Source organism: Mobula birostris, chromosome 8, assembly GCF_030028105.1.
Source record: "Mobula birostris isolate sMobBir1 chromosome 8, sMobBir1.hap1, whole genome shotgun sequence".
NCBI classification, from domain to species: domain Eukaryota; kingdom Metazoa; phylum Chordata; class Chondrichthyes; order Myliobatiformes; family Myliobatidae; genus Mobula; species Mobula birostris.
In genome coordinates, this window is record NC_092377.1 from 60,054,751 (window position 1) to 60,080,571 (window position 25,821).

At 38.9% G+C, this 25,821-nt stretch overlaps 2 protein-coding genes across 10 annotated transcripts in view; one reads left to right on the forward strand and one right to left on the reverse strand.

Moving 5' to 3' along the window:
* Window positions 1–5,521, forward strand: part of LOC140201336 (serine/threonine-protein kinase VRK1-like) — a 101,865-nt gene extending 96,344 nt beyond the window's left edge. For 5 of the 7 annotated variants that reach the window (XM_072265265.1, XM_072265264.1, XM_072265269.1 and 2 more), the window contains one exon: window positions 4,350–5,521. In XM_072265265.1, coding sequence (XP_072121366.1) covers window positions 4,350–4,688 — 339 coding nt within the window. In that variant the 3' untranslated portion in view covers window positions 4,689–5,521. Of the gene's footprint in view, window positions 1–3,687; window positions 3,795–4,349 lie in introns of all 7 variants that reach the window. The other 2 variants (XM_072265271.1, XM_072265270.1) reach the window with 2 other exon arrangements.
* The window catches only part of fancl (FA complementation group L), a 60,047-nt gene continuing 38,981 nt past the window's right edge, over window positions 4,756–25,821 (reverse strand). For 2 of the 3 annotated variants that reach the window (XM_072265272.1, XM_072265273.1), the window contains exons 6-14: window positions 24,820–24,917; window positions 18,572–18,668; window positions 15,776–15,844; window positions 7,532–7,682; window positions 6,815–6,898; window positions 6,686–6,731; window positions 6,508–6,589; window positions 5,117–5,233; window positions 4,784–5,034 (exon numbers count right to left, since the gene is read on the reverse strand). In XM_072265272.1, coding sequence (XP_072121373.1) covers window positions 4,915–5,034; window positions 5,117–5,233; window positions 6,508–6,589; window positions 6,686–6,731; window positions 6,815–6,898; window positions 7,532–7,682; window positions 15,776–15,844; window positions 18,572–18,668; window positions 24,820–24,917 — 864 coding nt within the window. In that variant the 3' untranslated portion in view covers window positions 4,784–4,914. Of the gene's footprint in view, window positions 5,035–5,116; window positions 5,234–6,507; window positions 6,590–6,685; window positions 6,732–6,814; window positions 6,899–7,531; window positions 7,683–15,775; window positions 15,845–18,571; window positions 18,669–24,819; window positions 24,918–25,821 lie in introns of all 3 variants that reach the window. The other variant, XM_072265274.1, reaches the window with a different exon arrangement.

The window sequence follows — 25,821 nt, forward strand, 5'->3', positions numbered from 1 at the left end:
TGTCAAATTCCTTACTAAAGTCTGTGTGGATACCATTCACTGCCTTGCCTTCAACTTCCCTGGTAACTTCCTCAAAAAACTCTATAAGATTCATTAGGCATGACCTACCACGCACAAAGCCATGCTGACTATCCCTAATCAATCCCTGTCTATCCAAATACTTAAATATCCAGTCCCTTAGAATACCTTCCATTAACTGTCCCAATATTGATGTCAGGCTCACCAGCCTATAATTTCCTGGCTTGTTCTTAGACTATTTCTTAAACAATAGAACAACATTAGCTATCCTCCAATCCTCCTGCATCTCACTCATGGCTAAGAATGTTTTAAATACTCTCTTAGGGCCACTAACCTCCCACAGGAGCACGTTGTCAGGCTCCAGGGAATTATCTACCCTAATTGCCAACTGTCCCTACTCACTTCTTTTGAGCTCGCTCTCCTCCTCTATGCAACCAGGTGTCTCCTCTGTGTGACTGTGACATGCAAAATGTGCCAACTGGCCCCACTGGTTTCTTTTGAACTCTCTTCCTTTACGCAATCTGATGACTCCTCACTACTGCCATCAGGGAGAAGGTATAGGAGCCTCAGGACTCACACTACCAGGTTCAGAAACAATTACTAACTCTCAACCCTTAGGCTCGTGAACCAAAGGGGCTAACTTCACTGAACTTCACTCGCCTCATGATTGAGGTGCTCCTACAATCTATGGGCTCACTTTCAAGGACTCTTCATCTCACGTTCTTGATATTTATTGCTTGTTTATTTTTTATTCATTTTATTTTTGTATTTGTACTTTTTTTGTCTTTTGCACACTACTTGAACACCAAAATTTTTGCAGTCTTTCATTGATTGTATTATTTTATCACGGATATACTGAGTATGCCTGCAAGAAAATAAATCTATGGTGACATGTATGTACTATGATAAATTTACTCGGAACTTTGAAAATTCCATCACGGCTTACAAGCAACATTTCTAGGCATCTAAGTCTTGAATTTTTATTCCTTCTGAGCTTTGAACCTGGGAGGTAACATACCATCCAAGACTCTCTTTCACTTCCAAGGAATATCCTGTCTGTTCTGCTAACTGTTGAATTCCCTTTCACTGCCACGTTCCTCTTCTTCCCCCTTTATTTCTTTTTGAGCCACAGCGCCAGAATCAGTGTCAGGTACCTAGTTATTGCGGCTTTCGCCTGGTAGGTCATTGCCCCCATGCCAAAAGAGTTGACTGTTAATTCCCCTCCATTGATGTTGTCTGACCTGCTGAGTTCTTTCAGAATTTTGTGTGTATTGCTGTGGATTTCCAGCACCTACTGAAAACAAAGCAGAATTATTGAGAGGACTGGCCACAGGGCTTCTCTGCCTATTCCTTCCCCCCACCCCCAAGATTCGCCTGGCTACCTGCCTCCTCTATTTAGGAGTGACTACCTCCCCATACATCCTTTCCGCAAATCAATACCTCATTCTCCTGAATGATCAGTAGGTCATCCAGCTCTAGCTCTAGTTCCCTCATGAGGTCTGCAAAGAGCTGTAGCCAGGTGCACGTCTTGCTGGTGTAGTCATTAGGGAAACTGGAGGTCACTAACTTCCTACATCTTGTCAGAGGCACAGACCATGGCCCTTGGTTCCATTCTCACTGCTTTACCCGTATAAAAATAAAGACAAAGACTCAGTTCCCCACTCTGACCCTGTCCGACAGCAGCTGCTCCCACATGGTGCTCTGCTTAAGCCTAATTATTTTTATTATCGCACATATCTACATTGAAACCCATTTGCCACTCTTTGACCTATTTCCTTAACTGATCAAGATACCCTTGTAATCGGCGGTAACCTCCTTCACGATCAGCAATGCTTCCTAATTCTGTGTCTGATTTGTGAGGGATTTCTGATGTTCCAGTTCCGGGAGCATTTAATTGAAAGTTAGTATGCTCTGCTGTGGGATAGTTCATGTTATTGTTTGACCCCGTTTATAATATCAATTTATATGCCTGTGAAGTGATTGGAGGAGGATATGGAATAGAGCCCTTTGGTGCAACTCACCCATGCTGACTGAGATGCCCATATAAGCTACTCCCATTTACCCGATATTTGTGCCATGTCCCTCTCCAAGTGATACTTAACTGCTGTTATTGAACCTGCCTCTACAACTTCCTCTGGAAGCTGTTTCCATATGTGCACCACCTCTGCATGAAGTTGTTCCTCAGATCCCTTTGTAAATCTGCCCCCTCACCTTAAATCTATGCAGTCTAGTTTTTGATTCTCTTTCCTATCTATGGCCCCTCATTGATTTTATTGCGCCTCTACAAGGTCACCCCTCAATCTCCTGCAATCCAATGGATAAAGTCATAGCTTGCCTAATCTCTTCCTTGAGTTCTAGCAACGTTCTTCATAATCTTCTTTGCACAATTATGATTAACATTCTAATCTTGAGCTTATTTTATCATTATTTATATTTATGATATTTTTCATGATTTATGGACATCACAAAGTAATTTACAGTCAAGGAACAGCTGTAATTGTTGTTGAAATACAGGTCTCAGTCCCTGCACTGGCTCTTCAGAAAGCACTGATGCACTTGTGGCATTCAGCACAATCTTGGTTTAACTCTGCAGGACTTCCAGTGTCGGACTTTAGTAAGAACAGAAATTCTGTGTCTTTGGGTGGGGGTGTAAATCCAAATCCTTGTGATGCCACTACATCTTCAGGAGAGCTTTATTAGGTGAACAACCTCTGGGCTGTTTGATAACTCAAAACTGCTGATAATGTTGCCAGATATAATGGACAGCTGTTGAAAGTAATGTTGAAACCAAAGGTAAAACATTAGATCAAGGTCAAAGTTTGCTGTTAAGTATTGTTCAGCTTTATCATCCAACAAATAAAGTGTGTGTCCCAAATTGCAAATGATACTGGTTGATGGTATATTTTATTCCTAAGTGCTAGTCCTTATTCTCAGTTCTACTGACATTGAAATCAACCCAGTAAAGAAGATAGCAGAAGAATCAGTAGAATTCATTTAATTTGACTTGGGCTTCACTGTAATGTGCTGCAAAGCATTTTTAAACTCTATGATGTGCTAAAGGTTATTGTTATTTGTTTTTTTGGTGTAACATTGGTATTGGTTTATTATTGTCATGTGCTGAGATACAATGAAAAGCTTTTGTTTGTGAGACATCCATGTAGTGTATTTCTATACATAAGCTCATTGAGGTATGCAGAATTATGTTTTACAGTTACAGAGGTGGTTCAGGTAGACAATGCAAGGGCTATGATGAGGGAGATGAGGAGGATCAAGAATTCGTCCATTATATTAGGAGGCCCATTCAAGACTCTGATAGGATAGAGGCTGACCTCGAGTCTGGTGATACATGCTCTCAAACTTCTATATCTCTTCAATCGAAGGGTGGGGGGGGGGAGGGAGCGCAAGGGGTGATGTTGGAGGATTCCTTGATGATGTTTGTTGTTTTCCCAAGGCAGTGGAAACAGTAGACAGAAGGAAGACTGGTTTCTGTTATGTTAATAACTCTCTTGCAACTTTCCATTTTCTTATGATCTTGGGTGGAACAGTTCCCATACCAATCCTTGAGCATTGGGGAAATCCTTGGCCTTTTGAGGTGCTGGTTAGATTTATTAGTTGTAGTGGTAGAAATGGCTTAGCCAGGAGAAACTCCTGATGATATTTTCCCCCTAGAACATGAAGCTCTCAGCCATCCCTACCATTGATACAGATAAAGGGTGTGTCCTCCATCCAGCTTCCTGGAGTCAATGATGAGCTCCTTTGTTTTGGTGACCTTTACGGTAAGGTGGTCGTCTTGGCACCATGCCTTTAGATTCTCTACCTCCATTTTATTTTCTGGTATTTAGCCCACTATATTAGTGTGATCTGAAAATTTCAAAATGTTTGCTAATTAAGACATCATTAAAGTGTAAAAGTTTGTTGTGGGTGCTAAAAGCTATTTTTTAAGATTATGAAGACACACAGTCCTCTTTTATTGTCATTTAATAATGCATGCATTAAGAAATGATACAATATTTGGATTGGATGTAACATTTATTACAGTGGTTATGAAAGCTGGACTTGCACATATAACTGCATTTGCAGGAACTCATTATTAAATTCTATAGGCAGATGCATGTACAGGTCTTTTGATCCTGTGAACTACAAAACCTTCAGTAATTATTCTTTATCAGTCAAGTTTTGATACCATTTATTACAATACTGTAGAGGTTCAGTTAACAATGACAGGTTTTTTGTCTGTTTTTCAACTTCAAGACATTTATAAAAGCAGCACTAGTTTGTTTAATGGGATGGCCTGTAATGAACATGTTGTAATTAAATATTTCCTCTTATAGGTACGTGTAGTGAGACCAAGACCAACAAGACAAAATGTACTTCAAGAAAATCGAATGAAAGGAAAGAGTAACATTTTCCGTGACAATGAATGCTCAGAAATGTTGAAGTTTAAAGAAGAGGTGACAGAGGTTGCAATGCCTACTTCAAACCTGGTAGAGGTAACTGAATATTCAGAAGAATACAAGACCAGGAAGCAGAAGTCAGTGGTTCAGATGATTAGTCCTATTGAAGCCGAACCAGTGCCTCAGAATCAAAGAATAAAATCAGACATTTTGCACTATGGTGCTGCAGTTGTAGTTTTGTCAACTTTAATTATCTTTCTGCTTTTGGTATATTGACCCTCGCAGTTTTTCAGTGCAAGTGATCTCGAATTTTTGAGGAATGAAAACACATGAAAACATTTGGGTGATAGAAATGTCTTTAATTCAGTTGTCATGAACTATTAATGTTGCAAAAGTGAGAGAATCCTTGAAAGGAATGCTTTCTGGTTTGTTCACCTTTTGATGATCATCTTCGCTGTGATCGGCTGTAAAGAGAAGATCATGTATTAGTAGTACCTCCACCTCACTCACTCGTGCAGCTTCCATATCCCATTCCCCTGCCTTGTCTTACCTTACCACAGTATGGGCATTCTCCAAAGATGATATTAAAACTTTGTCTTGAAGAAGGTAGACCTCTTAACCACTGCAATTTAAACATTTTTACTTGAATTCTTAAGTTCTCAAGTCAAAGGCAGTTTTAAAATTCTGATTTCAATTATACCCACTTCATAAAGGCACTCTTGATGGAACGGCTGCCCACACCGCGGATCATCACATACTTGATCTGGAATGGATGAGGCGAGGCGGTAGGCGTAACAAATCCCACACTCCATGCCTAAACTCTGTCAAATAAATAGATGTGGTCTTGTTGAGAATTCATCATTACTGTTCTAACTGTAAGCACCCTAGAAAACCACTCTGTATAAAGTCCAAAATTTGGATTGCTTAACACCATATGAAGTCATTAATCTGCCATAATTTGAAAAGTAATTTTTCAGTGAGAGTAAAGATGAGCGATTATCTTAAAACTGTTGTAACATACTGATTAGTTCATCTTCTCATTGTATCTTCACCATGTGTATGCTTTAATCATTTTTTAATGCAATAATTAAACATTTAAATACAACTTCCACTTGCAGTTTGCCTGAAGCAATTCTTAACTGTAATTATTAGTTCAACCTCTAGTGATATCTCTTTATTCAGATCAAGGGGTCAGACTGCTCAGTGGAAAATCCTTGCCCTCACACTTTTGGAGGATCAGCAGTGAAAGTCTGGTTGAAAACTGTCAAGGCTACATTTTCTATACTACAACCACCATCCCAAGTTCAAAAGGAGTCAGGAACTATATTGTTCTGTGGGGTCTCACTAAAGAAGAGGCCTTCTGGCAGGGCTTTTAAAATTTCCATGTCGTCTGTACAAGTAATGACAGGTGAAAAAGCCAGCTGCAAAAGGCACATGGTTCAACTTCATAAGCAGGCAAGTGCCCAGCAACTATAAATTGGTTAATCTGTCAAGTTAAATATAATTCATCATAGCAGCAGTTGCCTGATGGATTGACATAGCTGAAAATACCTCTGCAAATACAGAGAAATTAGAGGCAGTCATGAAGTGAAGTCCATTTGACTACTGATTTGTACTGTTAGACATTTTCAGGTAAGTAAATTAAACTCAAAGCACACAAAATCCGCTCAATCTACTTATATATTTCCTATGCCAGAACCTCAGCAATTGTCTACAATTCTGATGGCATCCTTCTATAATAGGGAAATTGTAAATGTATTTCTCACCCTAAGAATTTTGGTTGACACAAAGTGGAGATCAACTACAAAAAGAACGATCTCTAAGCGAGGAACAGCTTTCCAATGGTGAGAATCTTAGCCTTATCTTGCTGCGAATCCAAAAAGGATTGATCATTTGATTTTTGTGAAAAATCTCCAAGCAACAGCAGCTGTAGGAACGCTAAATGCTGTATTTCAAAGGTGTCTGCATTTGAGGAGTTCGTAACTTTCATTTCAGAATGGCAGAACCATGTGCATAGATTACAAATTTTCAGTAAGGTAAACTGAATTAATGCATAATCAGTTTGTTCATTTATCAGAAAATGGTTGCAACTTACAAACTTCTCATGGGTGGTAGGCGATGGAAAATCAATCTCCAATATACCTTTGAGATTTTGCAACACTGTAGACTCTGGAGACCTGGGGGGGGAGGGCAGGGGGAGAACCCTACATTCATTAGCAGTGTGAAAATTCCAGCCAGAACTGAAAACTGTACAGCATTTGCAAACTACTTACCACAGATGCATGTTAGTATTCAGCTTTTTCTTCAGTGGAGTTACCACTAGGGGTAAATATGTATCATTACGACTACACTTTATCAGCAGTGAACACAAAATTTAAAACTAATTTTTCAGGCACACTTACCATGGTCAGCACCAAGGAAACAGCATTCTGGCAACATTTTAGGGTGTCTAGGGTCCACGTCTACATTTATTGAAGCATTGTTACCTGTGACAACCGACAAGAAAAGCATTTCACATTGCACAATTCTCAGCTCCAACAGATTAAGAGCTCTTCAACATAATTGCTTGGTGTGTAACATAAAAGTGTAAATGTTTCTTTGGGAGATTTTCCATCCTTCACCATGCTTTTGGTGACCTCTTGTGTGTCTTCCTGGCTCACTGTCAAGGTTAGAAGTTAATAGATTTCTTTAAAAAAAAAGTTGTAAATAGAAGTTTTCCCACACCCCACCCAATTTACAGAAACCAATTCACCTCATTTTTCTCAACTGATTTTCCTGTTATTTGAAATTTGACAGATCATTTATTCAGTGAATGGAACACAAAAGAACTGCTGAAAGACGAGGGTGGTGGAGTGTCGCCAATTCTTAACACTTCATGTTGGGTATTCTACTTATGGTCTTCATCGGACAGCAATTAAACAAAGCCAGAAATAAAAGCCATAAAAATTACTACCATCCTTCTCTTGATTTTCCTGCCATTTCTGAGAAATCAAAACTATTTTGTGAGAAGTGCAAAAACCTGTCACGAAGTTTATTTGAGTGATTTCTTTATCAGTATGAGCCAACCATTTTTATATCATAGGAGCATTCCACTGTAACTATTAATGAAAGATTTGTACTTATGGCAATTCTCCTTGTTGTTGCTGTGCGTGTTGGATTTTCAGGTTCAAGTACCCAGGTTTTCTCATCTATTTCATCCATAACATCCCAGAACTCTTGTAATGAATCCAGTGCTGCGAGAAACTGACTGTGAAGATTTTTTAAAGAGCTCTGGAAAAAATTATGGAAAAGGGAAACATTTCTTTAATCAACTAATGCAGAAAAAATTTGTCTATGTATTTGCAAAATGTGTTTCATAAAGTTCCACACTTTTCACTTGTTAGAAGTTTGAGTCCTCAGCAGAGTAATGCTGTGTTTACAAACTTGACTCAGGGAGAAAGCAGATTAGACATATTAGAATAAAGGGCAAAGATAACAAGTGTAAAGAACACACATAAAAAAATGCTGGTGAACGCAGCAGGCCAGGCAGCATCTATAGGAAGAGGTACAGTCGACGTTTCGGGCTGAGACCCTTCGTCAGGGTTTGTGGGTCCTGACGAAGGGTCTCGGCCCAAAACATCGACTGTACCTCTTCCTAGAGATGCTGCCTGGCCTGCTGTGTTCACCAGCATCTTTTATGTGTGTTGCTTGAATTTCCAGCATCTGCAGATTTCCTCCTGTTTGCAAGTGTAAGGAACCTTAGTTTTCAAGATATTGAGGCACTGGTTAAGAGAAAAAGGTGCATAGCAGGTATAGGCAAGTAGGAACAAATGAGTTGCTTATGTTATGGAGTACAAGAAATGCATGAGAACACTTAAGAAAGAAATCAGGAAGGCTAAAAGAAGGTATGAAGTTGCTGTAGCAGATAAAGTGAAGGAAAATCCTAAGGGATTCTACAGCTAAGAACAAAAGGATTGCAAGGGACAAACTTGGTCCTCTGGAAGACCAGAATGGTAATCTATATGTAGAGCCAAAACAGATGGGGAGATCTAAAATGAATTATTTGCATCTGTATGTTCGTGGGAGATGGATACAGAGTCTGTAGCAGTGAGGCAAAGCGGGATCAACTTCATGGACCTAGAGGGTGAGATGTTTGCTACCCCGAGGCAAATCCGGGTGTATAAATCCCTAGGCTGCAATGAGATGCCCCTCCCAGCGTGTTCAGGCCAGAGACATCGCATTTTATCCCTGGGATCATTCCAGTGAACCTGCTCTGGACCCCTCCAATGCCAGCACATCCTTTCTTAAATAAGGGGCCCAAAAATGCTCATAACCAATTTCCCTCAGGATCAATAAAGTATGATTATGACTAAAACTCCGTGTGGACTGACCAATGCTTATAAAGCCTCAGCATTATATTCTAGTGCTCTTGAAATTAATGCTCACATTGCATTTGCCGTCCTTACCACCGACGCAGCCTGCAAGTTAACCTTTAGAGAACCCTACACGAGGACTCCCAAGTCCATTTGCAACTCAGAATTCTGAACTTTCTCCCCATTTAGAAAATAGTATATACCTTCTACCAAAGTGCATGACCGTACACTACATCTGCTACTTCTTTGCCAATTCTCCTTATCTGTACAAATCCTTCTGCAAACTCTCTGCTTCCTCAACAGCACCTGTCTCTCGGCCATCTTTGTGTTGTCCGCCAAGCTGATCACAAAGCCATCAATTCAGTCATCTAAATCACTGACATTTAATGTTAAAAGGAGCAGTCCCAATAGGCCCCTTTATTCCCACTCTTTGTCTCCTTCCAGTCAGTCAATCTTGTATCCATGCTCGTATCTTTCTTGTGATACCATGGTCTCTTACCTTGTTTTGCAGCCTCATGTGCAACACTTCATCAAAGGCCTTCTGAAAATTTAAGCAAATAACCACTGACTTTCCTTTGTCTATTCTGCCTGTTATTTCTTCATAGAATTGCAACAGATTTGTCAGGTAAGATTTCCCCTAAAGGAAACCATGCTGACGTCGGTCTATTTTATCATTTGCCTCGAAACCTCATCGTTAATAATGCACTCCAACATTTTCTCAACTACTGAAGTCAGGCTAACTACCCTATAATTTCCTGTCTTTTACCTCCTCTTCCCCCCCCCGCCCCACTTCTTAAGGAGTGAAGTGTCATTTGCAAATTTCCAGTACTCTGGAACCCACTCTAGAATCTAATGATTGCTGAAAGTTCACTGCTAAGGCTTCCACAATCTCTTCAGAACCCAGAGATGTACTCCATCTGGTCCGGGTGACTTCTCTACCTTCAGACCTTTCGCCTTCCCAAGCACTTTCTCCTTAGTAAAGGTAACTACATTCATTTCTGCCCACTGACATGCGAATTTCTGACATACTGCTGATGCCTTCCACAGTGAAAACTGACAAAATACTTAAGTTCATCTGCCATTTTTGTTCCCCTGTCATTTTCCAGAAAACTATGAGAGGCATAAATAGAGTAGATGGTCTGAACATTTTTCTCAGGGATAAGATGTCTAAAAAAAAATGTGAGTGAATAATTTCAAAGGAGATGTAGGAGGCAAGTTGTTTTTATTTTAAAGCAGAGCAGAGGGTGCCGGGCAGGTTATAGAGGCATTTACAAGGCTTTTGGGCACATTAGTATAATGAGAATGGAGGGATGTGGACATTGTGTAGATAGAAGGAATTAGTTTAGTTAGGCATTTAATTAGTTCAGCACAACATTGTGAGCCAAAGGACCTGTTCTTGTCCTTCTACATTCTACATGCAGGATAGAAATAGTGAAGTTAGTTGAAAAGATAGCATCTGAGATAGTCCAGCTCTCCCTCTGAAACACAGCGAGGTGCCAGCCCAAATTTCATAACCAAAACACTGAACAGAGCACCAGCACACAGTTATTTTAAAGTCAAGATATCACTGGTACTACAGCAGAGCCAGGCCTACACCTCAACCATCCTGACAGGTGTGCTGAGGTTTTGTAAGTTCCCTGAACCTGGCAAATCCAAGTCAGACACTTGTATCCCCAGCCATTTAGATTCCCAACTTCATCATAATTTTGCAGTGTAGAATTATTAGATGCTCAAACCTACTGCTTTTCCTTCATGCAATAGATGCATTTTGTGTCGTCGGAAGATATTGACAATGGGAAAAAGTGCTCCAGACCCCACCATCAATATTCCAAATTTTAAAAATGACTTTAAAAATACATAAATGCATTATTCTAAAATACATAATTAGGATAAACTTCTACTTACTAGATAAACATCATCCCCCCTAGTTTTGAAACATACGATAAATAGGAAAGGACCGCTAAATAATGCAATCCTCTTAACAGAAAAATTTCAAATTGTTTGTCTTTTAGTAGAAAATCAAGTAATTTTTTGTATACAAAATCTGTTTTAATTTTGTTCTTCCTGCTGAACTTATAATTGACAATTGATAACTGGACCACTATCTCTTGACAGGGTGACAGACTGCAGATTTGTGTTCTCAGCCCATTTGGTTACAGGCTTAGCCTTCTGCCTTTAATGTAAACTACTCTGAAAGGTTTAGTCTGCCTCAGCAATCTCGACTAAATGTTTATTTATGGTTGTATTACAGTAAAATACCTCCATCTGCCGTACAAGTCTAAAGCAAATAATCATCTCTTTCAGCTTGTAGTGCTCAATTGAGCCAAGCAGCACTGATGTGCTTCAATATGCATGATCAATATGAATTTAACACTGTACCAGAAACAAATATGCCAAGATTTTTTATCTGTCCATTTCACTTTAATAAAATAACTTGACCAAATATGTTATCAATGACTTTAGCATTGTTTTGATCAATACTTTAATCTAAAGTGCTGAATTGCTGCTACTGACCAGAAATGTTTTATTTTCACAGACCTCAAGGTTTCCTTCCTCCACTGCCAACAGAAAAATAAACAACTGTATTCTGTGCCATTTACATAATCAAAATTCCATTCTGACCTCACCTCTCAAAAAATTTCAAATACTCATTTTCAATCTTAACTCTCGGGCCTCAAAGCAGCCAGGTGCATGGCAATTCATCAACTAGAGCAGCTCAGTTGCCACTTCAAGTACATCATGCTGCACTTGTTCATGTTCATTCTAAACTAGTCTTTCCTTTTACACCACAAGACATTTGCAACTGAAAATGGGTGCAATAACTAACACCATCAATACTTCCACAGTTATGTAGTGAATGACAGTTATTTAGAACAAATTTTCCAAAATCACACTGATCAAATATAACACAATCACAAAACCTAAAAATCTAAAGTTTGACGTCACTACTTTGAAGGCACAATCAACAAAGAAAGCAATTCCATAATTATCGAGATGCAGACAAAGAATAGGAAGTTAACCCCTAGCCTTCAAGTGACTACTTTTGAGAAAGCTATGGTCTGAGGTATTTTTGTTTGTTTAGTTGAAAGCAATAGGTTAACTACTCTGTCAGTAGATAAAAGTTGTCCGGCGAGATAGCAGTTACATATGGGGATAGGCCACTTTGCCCTTGATGCTCATTCCTCACTAGTCATGATGTGCCATCTCGGTTTCCAACCACTGGCTTTATCTGATCATGCTGTGAAACACCTGCACTGGCGATCAGGCTTTGGCTTGATGTGCAAAGACCTGCCATCATCTGCTTGACATTGCACCAATTATAATCATTCATCTGAATGAATATGTCAGAGCAGCAGCAGCGGCCCTCTCATCACAGTAACAGAAAAATACATCAAACCATTATCATCCCAGCAAGACGACAGGGACCATAAGGAAAAATATGCATTTCAATATGGATGCCATGTAAAAATGTCAAACTATAGTTTTAGCAATGGAAAATAAATATATGCCTTGATTAAAATTATATTCAAATACTACTTTTTTTTTAGGATAATTACGAAACAGAACTGCAAATACAAAATACACATTTTGTAATTACTATTTCACTGCAATTAATTGAACTCTAAGTTAAAGGTATACATGATTGAAATGCAAAAGGAAATGTAAGCAGGCTTTTTCCACTGAGGTTGGATGGGACTGCAACCAAAGGTCATGAGTTAGAGGTGAAAGGTGAAAAGTTTAAGGGAAACGTGAGAGGAATCTTCTTCACGCAGAGGGTCGTGAGAGTGGAACAAGCTGCCAGCACAAGTGGTGCATGCGAGCTCGATTTCAACATTTAAGAGAAGTTAGGACAGGTACCAACAGGCTCCGGGACAGCTTCTTCACTTGACCAACAGACTGATTAATTCACAGTGATACAATTGTATTTCTATGCTATATTGTTGTACATACTATTTATTACAAATTACTATAAATTGCACTTTCAGACGGAGATGTAACCTAGAGGTTTTTACTCCTCATATATGTGAGGGATATAAGAAATGAAGTAAATTTAATTCAATACATGGATGGTAGGGGTATGGAAGGCTATTGTCCCAGTGCAAGTCAATGGGAGTAGGCTGTTTAAATGACTAGATGGGCCAAAGGGCCTGTTTCTGTGCTATACTTCTTAATGATTATGTCCAATTATAGTCCAAGGCCAATTAATTCTATTGCATGGTGCATGTTTTTTAACTGACACATTATAGAAGCATTAAATTAACTGCAGGCATATTCATGCACACAACTCTATGAAGTTATATCACAGGCACTGATACGTATGATGTACTTATACACAGATTCCTGCTGCTACAGCAAAGCATGCTACACAAATTCCAGCACAGTACACAAGATTTGGTCGTGGACCCACTGCTTAAAAATTCAACTGCTGCTCTCGGCATGTGGCATTGGTTCCTTCACTTTGTGTGCCCTGCTTTGCTGTAAAATGTGAAGAAGAAAATAATATTCTAAGAGCTGGATTAGGCCAAAGCAAAAATGGGATTGAGCTGCCCAGAGGCCACATTATTAGATATGGCTTGTGTACCAGCCCAAGGATTAAGAGGGTCATCTTATCGGAACTGCAGTGATGGGACAGAACCAGGGCAAAGTATTGACCGGTGGGGGGGGGTGGGGTGAACTAATTCATGTAAAGCAGCAATTTGTATCACAGTTTCTTGTATCTCCTCACTTTTTGCACACTAAACATAATTACTATTTTAGTTATTCTGTCTCCATTTCCTATACAAATAATTTCATTCTAGTTTAGTATTACCATGCAGAGAAAAAGGTGTACTGCTTAAGAATGTGTTAGAACGTGTGGCTATCGAAACAGTGTATGCTCAGAAGCTCAGATGTACTCTGTGAAGTTTCACTTACAAGTGATATTCTCTAACTGACAAGCACAGATTCAGCAAATACTTCATGACACATACACATTCTGCCTGAAAACATGATCTCCAAATACATCATTTTAATTTATTGACTCACTTTTATTGTGCCTTGACAACTACTCCAATGAAGTTGAGGAAACAGCACCCCAATATTTGATTACAGCATATCATTGTTTTCCTGTCTCAACATGAAGCTCAATGATGTTGGCTCATAATATCTATAAAGGGTCACAGTACAAAATCTCAACTGTTTATTTCTCTCCATAGATGCTGTTTAACATGCTGAGCTCCTCCAGAATGTTGTCTGTGTTGCTCAGAATTTACAGCATCTGCAGTATCTCGTGTTTATAATTTTCTCTTTTTTTTTGTTCTTCTTTTCTCCCTCTCCAACACCTCCTCCCTTACCCAAACATTATCCAGTTTGGAAGTTAATTTGGAAAGTACAATGCACACAAAATGCTGGAGAAACTCAGCAGGCCAGGCAACATCAATGAGAAAAAGTACAGTTAAAGTTTCGGGCCGAGACACTTCAGCAAGACAGGTCTCAGCCCAAAATGTTGACTGTACTTTTTTTTCCTCCACAGATGCTGCCCGGCCTGCTGAGTTCCTCCAGCATTTTGTGTGTGTTGCTTGGATTTCCAGCATCTGCAGATTCTCTTGTTTGGAAAGTACAAAATCTACCTTGCTATCACAGGAGGACTTTGCTCATTGTAAATCAATTCACACTGAGACCAACTTATAATTCTACTTGTAAGCAAAGATAAATTTACCTAATTCTAAATTATAAACACAAAAAATTCTGCAGATGCACTGGAAATCTTGAGAGGCACACACAAAATACTGGAGGAACTCAGCAAGTCAGGCAACAGCTATGGAGCGGAATAAACATACGACACTTTGGACCCAGACTCTTTATTCTGAATTCTTTAAGCTGTCCACCCTACAAACGTGGCACCAAAACATGAAACAAGGCAGCCTGAAGAAGGTCTTTAAGTCTTTTTAGTCAGTTGTCAATTTCACTTGTATGTGTGGGGAATGAAGGCAGGGTCAGCTTTCTGAATAAGCTCAATAGCAAGCTGCTTGTTAGGTATTATTAGAAAAAAGATAATGAAATAATTAAGAAAGCAATAGGAAAGATTAGTACTAATCGAAAAGCACATTAGTGTCAAGAGAAATAGAAATATTCCAGTTGGAGGTGTGCAGTTATAGCTGATGCTACCAACAGGAATGAAATAATTGAGTGTTTGATCCAGAATGAAGCCTTCAACAGAAAGTAAACAAGTTTCACGTGACTGGTGCACTTTCTGAACATGATCAAGGAAAGATATTCCCATTTTCCCTAAGGAATGGATACAACTGACAATCATATAGCGCAGTAGAACTGAGGATTAATATTTTTATTCAGATAAAATATATTGATACATTCATCTGACACTTCAGTCAAAATCCTAGTTATTACAAAATAATCTCAATAATCATTGAGATTGCCAAAAAGTGGCAATCCTATCATCAGTATCTTGCCAAATAACAAGGAACAACTACAATGTTCAAATTTCTGTTACTTATTTTGATATTTAGGAGACTCAACGATGCAAACCTTTCTCCCCTCTTATTTTCCTTTTGTTACCAGTCACCTGGTGATATGTCACCCAAGTGATCCTTATGCACCAGCAAGTGATTATGTCACTTGATTACATGGCCCCTCATAGACAATATTAATGTTTCTTCACTTAAACTCAGTTCAGCATGAATATGTTTGTGTGGGCACCAGGAATAAGAACTCTGACCAACTTTTCTTCTTCAGGCTCCTGGCTAAAACCAGCAAAGACCAGCAATTTACCACATCACTGTAATTCAATGAACTCAATAAATTAAAGGGGCAGTCAACAAATAAATGACCTTGATGCTTTCATAAATATTTTCATAATAAAACATATTGTTTTAGAGAAGTGTAGCTTAAAAGTAGACTCAGTTTCAGCAAAGGCAGTTTTATCAAGTTTTATAAATGGCTTGCTCTATGATATTAAACAGCATACAAATTAACTACAGTAAAAAGAAATTGATTGCAGAATTGGACCAGTACCTGATGAGTCCAAGAGGGCACAAATGGAACAGGAAAATCTGTGGCACAATCAGGTGGGTCCGCTGGATACTGAAAATAGAAAACAATGATCAAAAAAGGGTTCCTTTGCTAACATTAGACCCCAGAGGTATTACAAAGGTGAAAAAGAAAGTCTTCTGATTACAGATCTTTACCACACAAACTCCGGTGCCACACTTATTCGAAAAAACATTTTAATATTAAGAAGTATTGAAGGAGATGCGTAGGTTAAGCTTACGATATTTACAATGGATTACAGGAAGGAACCTGGAACACATCACTAGTGGCGGTGGAATTAGGTACTTTTACAAGAACTTAAATATTTAGCTGACTACATATGTGCTGGAAAATAGGATTCATAAACAAAGGAATCCGATGGTAGGCATGGACACACTGTCCTGGAGTGCCTGTTTCTACGCTGTATGACCGATTAATCAGATGATAGTGCAGATGCAGACTCACTCAAATGCATTTTCCCCCAATTCCGTGTAATAAACTATCATTTTACTTTGGCCACAGTTCATAGATCACTCTCTCCTCCTTCCCAACATTCCTTTACCTCAAAGTTAGTAAGCACACATACAGCATATTGGTATAAAAAATTCAAGTCATGAAAAGTTAATAAGCAATTGAAATTCAGTACATAGTATAAAACCAGGATGTTTTTAATATGATTTAAACAAAGCATCACAAAGTATCAGTGCCATAAAAGATGTTTACTGTTCACTGGTGAGCTAGCTGCAGTTGAACACCAGTGTAGATGACACAGAGGTGTCTTGACTGAACTGTACTACTACTACTACTACTACTACACTAGAGTCATTGACACAAGTATATTTCCAATTCCAGAGATCAGAGATTGATCCTCCCTCATTGTGCCTGCTTGTAAAATATACACTTAAAAAAAACGTTGAGGGGACATGGACTTCACATTCTGAACCAGCTTCTAATTGCCCCTTAGAAGGTGGTGTGCTGCCTTCCTGAATTGCTGCTGTTCTTGAGGTGTGGATATAGCTACAACGCATTTGAGGAGTGACTTCAAGGAGTTTGATCCAGCAACAATGAAATAAGAGCAATATACAGTCAGGATGATCATGGCTCGAATGGCAACTTCAGGTGGTAGTCTTCCCATGCTTTGCCGCCCAAAGGGATGAAAAGGCAAACAAAACTACATCTATTTTCCAAAAATGTAAATTTCTTTGGTCATAAATTTTGTTAAAAATGAAAACAGCTCATCAGCTTGAGTGAATAATGCATAAATTTTATTAAAAACACAACCGGGTAGTGTCTGGATTATGGATATATCCTTCCATCTTTGTCACTTGTAATGGTTTTGATATAGGAAAAGTGTTCCAGAAACAAAAAATTCAGATTTTTAAAATGAAATATCTCAGAAATTAAGGGAATAATTGACATAGTCTTTCTGACTCATATTCACTTTAGAAGTCATAAGGCTGGATACAAGCCCCATTCTGAAGCATAAGCACAAGAAAATCCAGTAGGTGGCACTGAGGAAAACTACATTACTAGAGGAGCCAATAAAATACTAACTTCCTCGAGTCAGATCTTTTCCAAATATTGTTTATAAAAACTGTAAATAAATGTTAAAAGCTGACACACAGTAACTATGGGGTTACATCATTAACTTTAGACCATGACCACTACCCAGTGGAAGCAATTCCACTTACCATCTACAATTTTCACTTCAATTCTTCTCAAACTACTAATTATTTCAAGGAAAACTTTTATGAACATTTTTTATATGGTACTGTGTCTGGTCATTACTCACGTGCCATCTTTCACACAATTATTTTCAAGCTAATTTGCTGTGGAACAACAATAGATGAGCATAAAGTCGACACAGAGCAATAGTCAAGTTGCTGGTATAATAGCCAAAGCTCAGAACTATTGATCCAAAGATTCAAACCCCACATGACAGTGACATTTTAAAATAGTTTTAAAAATACAAAAATGCAATTTAAAAGGTATTTTCAGTAATTATAACACAAAAGTTCTGGATTACTGAAAAATATCATCTGTCTCACTGATGAACTTTCAGGTAAGGAGAATAGTCCATGCGCAGTTCCAGACCAATCATCATAACTGCTTCAATTCAGGGGCAATTAGAGCTGATGAAGAATAAGTGCTGGGATTACTCGAAGCATCACATCCCATGAACAAAGAAATAAAAAAATTGCACACTTTCAACCGTCATTTCTAGCTTGGAACACCCAGCCATATTTAAAAACTCGTGCTGAGAATAACTTTGTGTGTCCATACTTATTTCTGGCTAGGCTTCAACAATTGAGTGTGTAGCGGAAACAAACTTCAGATATTGCTTTGTATGGTTCAGTCACCTGCCATATTATCTTGTTGAGTCACTAGGAGAACATTTCATTTCTTGTAATAGACTGACTGAATATCTTTGATAGATTTTCCATACAGCTTTAAAGGTCAAATTTGCTTCTGCTAAAAGTGAGCATCATATAATCAAGATCAACTTAATTTATTCTGAGCAGTTACATACTTTCCTGGAGAATAAACTTGTGTAATAAATGTGAATGCAACTTGGAATCAGTTTTCTTTCTCCAAAACTTTATAACCGAAAGACTGAAGTTGGATGAAAATGCAAGATCAAATGATATCTAATTCTTCATTTACGATGGTAAGTAAATAGATCTTCCTGTACCCAATATCTGTTCCTTTAAAAAAAACACTAAATTGCTGTTCACATGAAATCCCAACACTATATCACAAAATCCATTACTGGTTCCTCACCTTTGATTTTAATTTAATTGTGATCATATGCTCTCGGCCTGCAGAATCCTCAGCCTTCAGCTTAATGGTCCTGAACTCTGTATCCATATAAGCAAGCCTGAGAAGAAAATATATGAAAGGTTTATGAAATCAAAGTCTACTAGCAATTTGATGTGTTTGCTTTACTCCTATTAATCTGAAACTAATATCAAAAAGACAAGGTCTTGAGTGCCAAGCATTTCTCCTGTCACAGATTTACTGTTGTTAATACACCAGTCTGCTGCTTAATGTGATCATATATCAGAAAGTTATTTATGACCCGTGTCAAGGCTCACGCTGTGGTCAGTGAGCACCATGTTTCAGTTTTCCATCATAGCTACCTTTGGCACACACAGCAGGTTCCTGTCAGCCCTTACTTATGCACGCATAAAACATCCTGTCAGTCCTTTGATCAATTTTTGCAGTTTTATACTACGTTTGGCCAGGCAGGATGTTTTTTAAAACCGTAAAATTACTCACTTCTAATCTGTTCCTTTTTATTCAACCTTTTGTCCTGTAAACTGCTAATGTTTTCAACAAGACTGATCATTGGTACATATAGGGGTTCTCCACATTCCTGCTTTTGCAGCATTTTCACTAACCAAGTGCAATTGTAAGTAGGAAAATCATTAATGCAGTCCATTTAGAAAGAGAGCAATACAAAATCTATAAACATATTCTAATGGGATATTCTACTGTTCATATTGACATTTGTTAATCAATTACTAAAGTCTTCTCACCTAATGTAGTAAAATAATTATAGTTTAAGAAATCTGCACTCCCACATGATGTGGTAGCAAGTCAAATTGGTAAAACCCCTGGATTAACCTATTTCAGTGCCAAGTTAGCCTACTTTCAACACCATCATTCCTCAAAACTCATCAGTCAGTTCCAAGATCTGGGCTTTGCTACCTCCCTGTGCAACTGAATCCTCGATTTCATCACTGACAGACCTCATATAGCACAGAATTTATTAAACCAAAATAAACTTCAAACCAGAATAAACTATGCAATACCCTTTCATTCTTACCTTCATAGAAAAGGTGTTAAATATTGTTTAATAACCACATTTCTTAAAAACCAATAGCACCATTGGCAATCATGTTACTCTTGGGGAAGAATTCTACTACAATAACTGAGGGTTTCCTCGCCCATCCCAACCCCCAGCAACGCAAGACCCCTATACAATGGTACTCCCTTATCACGCCCTCTGCCTGTACTTCACTCACATCTATAGATTCTGTATTCTAGAATACTAAGCTGCCAGTCCTGCCCTTCTCTCTGCCATATTTCTGTTATGACTACAATATTCCAGTCCTCTGAGCCAATCCCCACTGTGAGTTTGTATGCCTTGTTTGAGCATTGAAATAAGTGCAGTTTAACTGAGAAATTCCCTGCCTTTACTCTGGACCCTAGCTATGCTGATTATTAAGCGTTCTTGTGGCTACCGCTTTTATCCCACTGCTTGCTCCTGCTCCAAGTCCACCCCTACTTCCAATATAGTTTAAACCCTCCTGAGTAGAACTAGCAAAGTTACCTGTGAGGATATTGGTCCATCTCTGCTTCAAGCATAACTCAGCTCTCTTGTATAGGACACTCTACCCCAGAAAAGATCCAAGAACCTGAATCCATGCCCTCTGCACCAGCTCCTCAGCCACAATTCATCAGGCCTATCCTGCTAGTTCTGTTCTTGCTAGCACATGGCACCAGGAGTAATCTGCAGATCACTACCTTAAACATCCTGCTTCTTTATTTCCTATCCAACTCCCTAAACTCATTCTGCAGGACCTCATCCCTTCTTCTACTTAGATTGTTTGTAACAACATGGACAACAACCTCTAGCCATTCACTCTCCCCTCAAGAATTTTCTGCACCTTCCCAGACACATCACTGACACTAGCTCCCAGGAAGAAACACACTATTCTAGTGTCTCTTCTGCAGTCACAGAATCCCATCTGTCCCCCTCACTATCAAGTCTCCTATCACTATTGCCCTGTTTTAATGTACCCCTCCTCTCTGAGCTTCAGACTCCGATGCTGCAACAGAGACCTGACTACTGCTGTCAACCCTTGAAAAAACATACATCTCAACAGTATCCAAGGGCCTATAGACCTGTTAGCAAGGGGAATGGGCAAGGGAGAATCCTGCCTACTCCTCTCAATTTCCCTGGTGGTTTCTATCCATAGCAAGCTTATACTTTGGGTGTGACTACCCTCAAAAGTTCAAAGTAAATTATCAAAGCATGTATATATTACCGTATACTACCTCAAGATTCATTTTCTTGCTGGCATTTACAGGGGAAAAAAAATACAAGAATTTTTATGAAAATTTTACACAAGGGTGATTCTTCAATTAGGGGCACTTTTCACTACATGAAATTCTGAAAAATAAAATTTCTTGACTCTCTGGTTTGTTATGTTATAACCTTTATTTTAGGCTCTGGAATGAAGACCAGATCTTGGCCTTCATCAATCTTTAAGAGAACTTTTAGATTTTAAGGCATTTTTGCAGAGTTTTCACGGATGAGTATCATTACCATCACACCCCCAAAATACTGAATTTAATTTAAAATGAAATGACAAAAATTTCAAAGTTAATCCTGCAAATAAAATGGTTTTTAATAAATATACTTTAGTTCTGTTTGCTCTTATTTTCTCCCAGCCTCTCCTTTGAGGCGTTTCACGGCATTAGCTCTGTCAGAATGCACAGGTAAAGCCTCACGAAAATGGAGGTCATTCTGTTCTTGTTGCTGGCCAACCGGAGGTCCTGGTGGGGTATTCTCTGCTATAAAACTTTGTACTGCCTGTGTTTTCTTATCAGCCCCCCTTTTGTTTCTTTGATTAAATCCCCACTATCATCTCTTCAGTCTCTGTTCGTGCTTTGGTAATTGTGAGATGATCTTAAGTTTTCCTGTCTCCCCTCCTTTTTTATATCTCTCTCTTTCAAGGTACTGCAGATATTTCACTGTGTCTTCTTCAATTGCGTTTCTGGTTTTTTTTGATCAGACTGCTGTTGATTTTGGGACCAGCTCAACAACTTCCCCGCCACTTATTTGATGGCAATGGCATGTGATGGTAATGACATTTCTCCCTTTCAGAAAAAATGTAGGCTAGGTCTCGTACTTGCTAACTCGACTGGATAGCTAGTTGAAAATGTAAGTTAAGTATACAGAAATAAAGTAAAGTTATTTATTTCTCAGTTAAAACATTCAAATAGTAACTCATTTGGTAATGACACATAATAAACCTACTCTCTGATCAGGAGATATAAATCTTTAAATTACTCACATTTCTGGATGTCAAAATGTCAGTCTTCTGCTATGACAGCCACATGCTCCCCCGTCACTTCTCATTTCCATGGCAACCATATAAGCAGCTGTTTGAAAAAGCTTGCTTGGTCTTTAAAATGTGTTGCGTGTTGGTAATACAGAAGTGTTGGGAACAGCAGTTCTTTGTCATTAAAGTGTACAATTTGCATACAAAATAACCCACATGAATTTGACATGTGTTTTAAAAGTTCTTGAGAGAAAATACTCCCTAAAAGTTTCATGAATTTAATACTTCTTATTACTTTATTTTGAAGACAAAGTTACAGAATCCGGGTACGGGGACAAACCCAAAATGGTGAAATTCTGGCACAGTCAAGTTTTTAACTCATTTAAAAATTAAGAAAGTATTATTTATGAAGCACGTTGAAAAAAGTTTAGCTACTGTTACCCAACTTTTAAAACAGTACTTGTTTTTGTAAAAGCTATTTTTTTCTTGAAAATCAACCATAAAGTTACACTAATTTAACTTTGTATGTTATCACCCGCATACAAAGACTAAAAAACAGCTAATGTGCAAAAGAAGAAAACTGTGCGAATAAAAAAAACTGAGAATGTAAGTTGTAATGAGTCCTTGAAAATGAGTGTGTAGATTGTAGAATCATTTCAGAGTGGTGATTGAAGCTATCCACACTGGTTCAGGAGCCTGATAGTTGTAGGATAATAACTTTTGCTGAACCTGGTGCTGTGGAACCTAAGGCTTCTGTACCTCCTACCTGATGATAGCAGTGCGAAGAGGGCCATCAAGTTCAAGGGCAAAGGTAGATATGCCTCATGAATTATGGCTTATTAGATAAGAGTGATAAGACAATGATGGCGGACAAGTAGCTCTAATCATTTGTTTTTGTTTCCTTCACGGAACAGCAATAGCAAGTGGAATGAGCACCTATAACTGGGACTGCAGCAACGAAGGCAGGAGATAAGTCTAAACCATTTGTCAACCACTGACATAGGACATTACATATGCCATTCCCTGGTAGAATAAGACACATACAGGATCTCTCCCAGTCTTTACAACCTCCGATAATCTACATCGAAAGATCAACATTGATTTCATTGCTAAAAATATGAATTGCACAGGTAGCAAGTCATTCCACAAGCAACTTTCAAGATTTAAAATGCCACAAACTAATTTGAACAATGGTCACCAAGTGCAAATCGGCAAATCTAAAGAGGTGCTAGAACTAGAATAGACCCATTTGCTCACTGTTGTTCCATATCTCTCTTTAGCTTTAACAAACAAGTATATATCTAAATCTACACTGAAAAGTTTAATAAAGAATCCATAAATTACTTGTGCAGCAACTAATATGTCTACTCTAACTGTGGGTTGGCCTAAACTACTATTCAAATGAAATTATGATCAGAGATGTCTTCCTTATTCAAAGATGGGGTTTCTTTTCCTCCACCATTGATGCTGCCCTCACCCCATCTTCCCACCATCTTAAAAGAGATAGAGTTCCTTTCGTCCTCACCCACCACCATGAGCCTCACATGCAGCACATCATTCTCCACAATGCCTGCCATATTCAATGGGACCCTACCACCACTCACATCTTTACCCCGCACCCCCCCTCCCCCACAATTCTCCACTTTCTGCAGGGATTGTTCCCTTCATGGTTCCCTTGTCTCTTCGTTTCCCCCCTCAACTAATCTCCCTCCTGCCACTTATTCCTGCAAGCAGAAGTGTTGCACCTGCCCATTCACTTCCTCCTCACCCCCATTCAAGGCCGTAAACAGTCCTTCCAGGTGAGGCAACGAATCACCTGTATATCTGCTGGGGCTGTCTACTGTATCTGGTGCTCCCGTGGCAGCCCCCTCAGCATTGGTGAGACCCGACATAGATTGGGGGACCGCCTTGTCAGGTACCTTCGCTCCATCCACGAAAAGCAGGATTTCCTGGTAGCCCACCATTCCCATTCCGAAATGTCACTCCATGGCCTCCTCTACTCCCACGATGAGACTACTCTCAGTCTGGAGGAGTAACACCTCATATTCCATCTGAGTAGGCTCCAACCTGATGGCAACCTGAAGTTTCTCCAACTTCCAGTAACTCTCCCCCCACACTCTGCTCCCCACCTTATCTCTTCTCCTCACATTACTCTCACCTCCCCCCAATATCCCTCCTCCTTCCCTTGCTCCCATGGTTCACTCACCTGTCCTATCAGATTCCTTCTTCTCCAGCTTTACTCTTTTCACCTATCACCTCCCATTTGTCATTTCATTCCCCCTCTCCCCCCACCTGGTTCCACGCTTGTACTTCTTCCCCTCCCACCACCTTCTTATTCTGGTTTCTTCCCTCTTCTTTTCCATTCCTGTTGAAGGATCTCAGCCCAAAACATTATATGCTTATTTATTTTCATAGATGATGCCTGATCTGCTGAGTTCCTCTTGCATTTTGTGTCTGTTGCTCTAGATTTCCAATATCTGCAGAATCTCTTGTTTTTTTACAAGTGAAATTATCTGCCTCTAGCTTTATTAGCTCCTTTAGTCTAGATTCATTTATCAAGATAAACTGTATTGGGGTATTTAATCAATTGGAAAGATTTTTATCATTAAATATTTTGATTAAGTCTCTACTTGGTTTCAATAGCATAGGAAAGCTAGTAGCAAGAAAATTAAGTTTTAGCCTCAAGCAATACAGCTCCTGAACCACCAGGGGCCATCCAAAGGCCAAACAATATGCTTTCTGAAAACATTGGAGATCAAAGGTTCAAATACCATCTTGAAAGACACAGGTTAGCTGGCAATTAGCCGCACACCTGAGAAACTTACAAACCCTGCTGTGCCCACTAACCTCAAAGATATTTAAATTAGTACAATTTTTAGAACACTACTGTAAATTCTATGGACTCAAACTCATGCAAATTCATTATTCATAGAACAAAAAGAAATCATAACTTACTTATCCCAACCCAAACTTTCAATCTCTTTTATAAGCTGTTCATAATACTGTGGAGGTGGAGGACTTTGCAGGTCATGTTTGTTTCTTAATGCAATTTCCTGAAAAAAAAAGAGAAATTACCATTCAACAATGATCTCACATTTCCCAGGTGATTTCCGTAGAAAACACCAATCCGTTATTATAAGGCACCACAGTATAACATGGACACTACAGGAGTTAAGATCATTAATTTTGTAAAAAACAGTAGCCACTGGATGCATTTCAAGGTTGACTTCTCAGGTCAGGTCAACAGCACAAGCACTAACTCTCAAAATAAAATGAAAGTTTTGATGATTTAAATCATGCTTGGGCTTGGAGGGAGGTAACAGCATGAAACATTTGTTGAACAAGATTGTATCTGGTTGCTGCATTCCAAGAAAGAGCCAAGGTGAGCAGTCATGATGTAGGAATACTTGATTGAAAATGGCAGAAGGAACTTTATGCAGACAAGTGTGAGGAAAGTTACCCCCTGTAGTAGCTTGCTGGATCTTCAATCAGAGTACTAGAATGCAAACTGGTCTTTGTTCTGACATTGAAACTTGGAAAATTAAGTGATTTCAGTTCTTGATCTGTCTACTAGATGACACATCTTGTAACAACTGAACTTGGAAATGTAAACAGGCAGGAGAAGTCCCATTTCACACAAGACAGAACACCTTTCAACCTACAAAACCGCTGAAAGCCTTCTAAATTTAATAACTTAAAAAAAACACACCACTGAAAAATAAAAACTAGAAGAGTAGAACTAACAATATACTGTTATATAGACCACTGTAAAATATCTCAAGAGACTTCATTTATTTCATCAAATCTTAAATAAAACCATCAGGGTCAGGGTTGGTGTTTTTCACTCCACTCCTGTGAATTCTGAAGTAGCTGATAAAAATCAAAGCAGCTTCTGCCACAGCTGAGACGGTGCTCAACATGGTGGACAGCTTCTGCTGCTTATTAGGCTGGGATTTT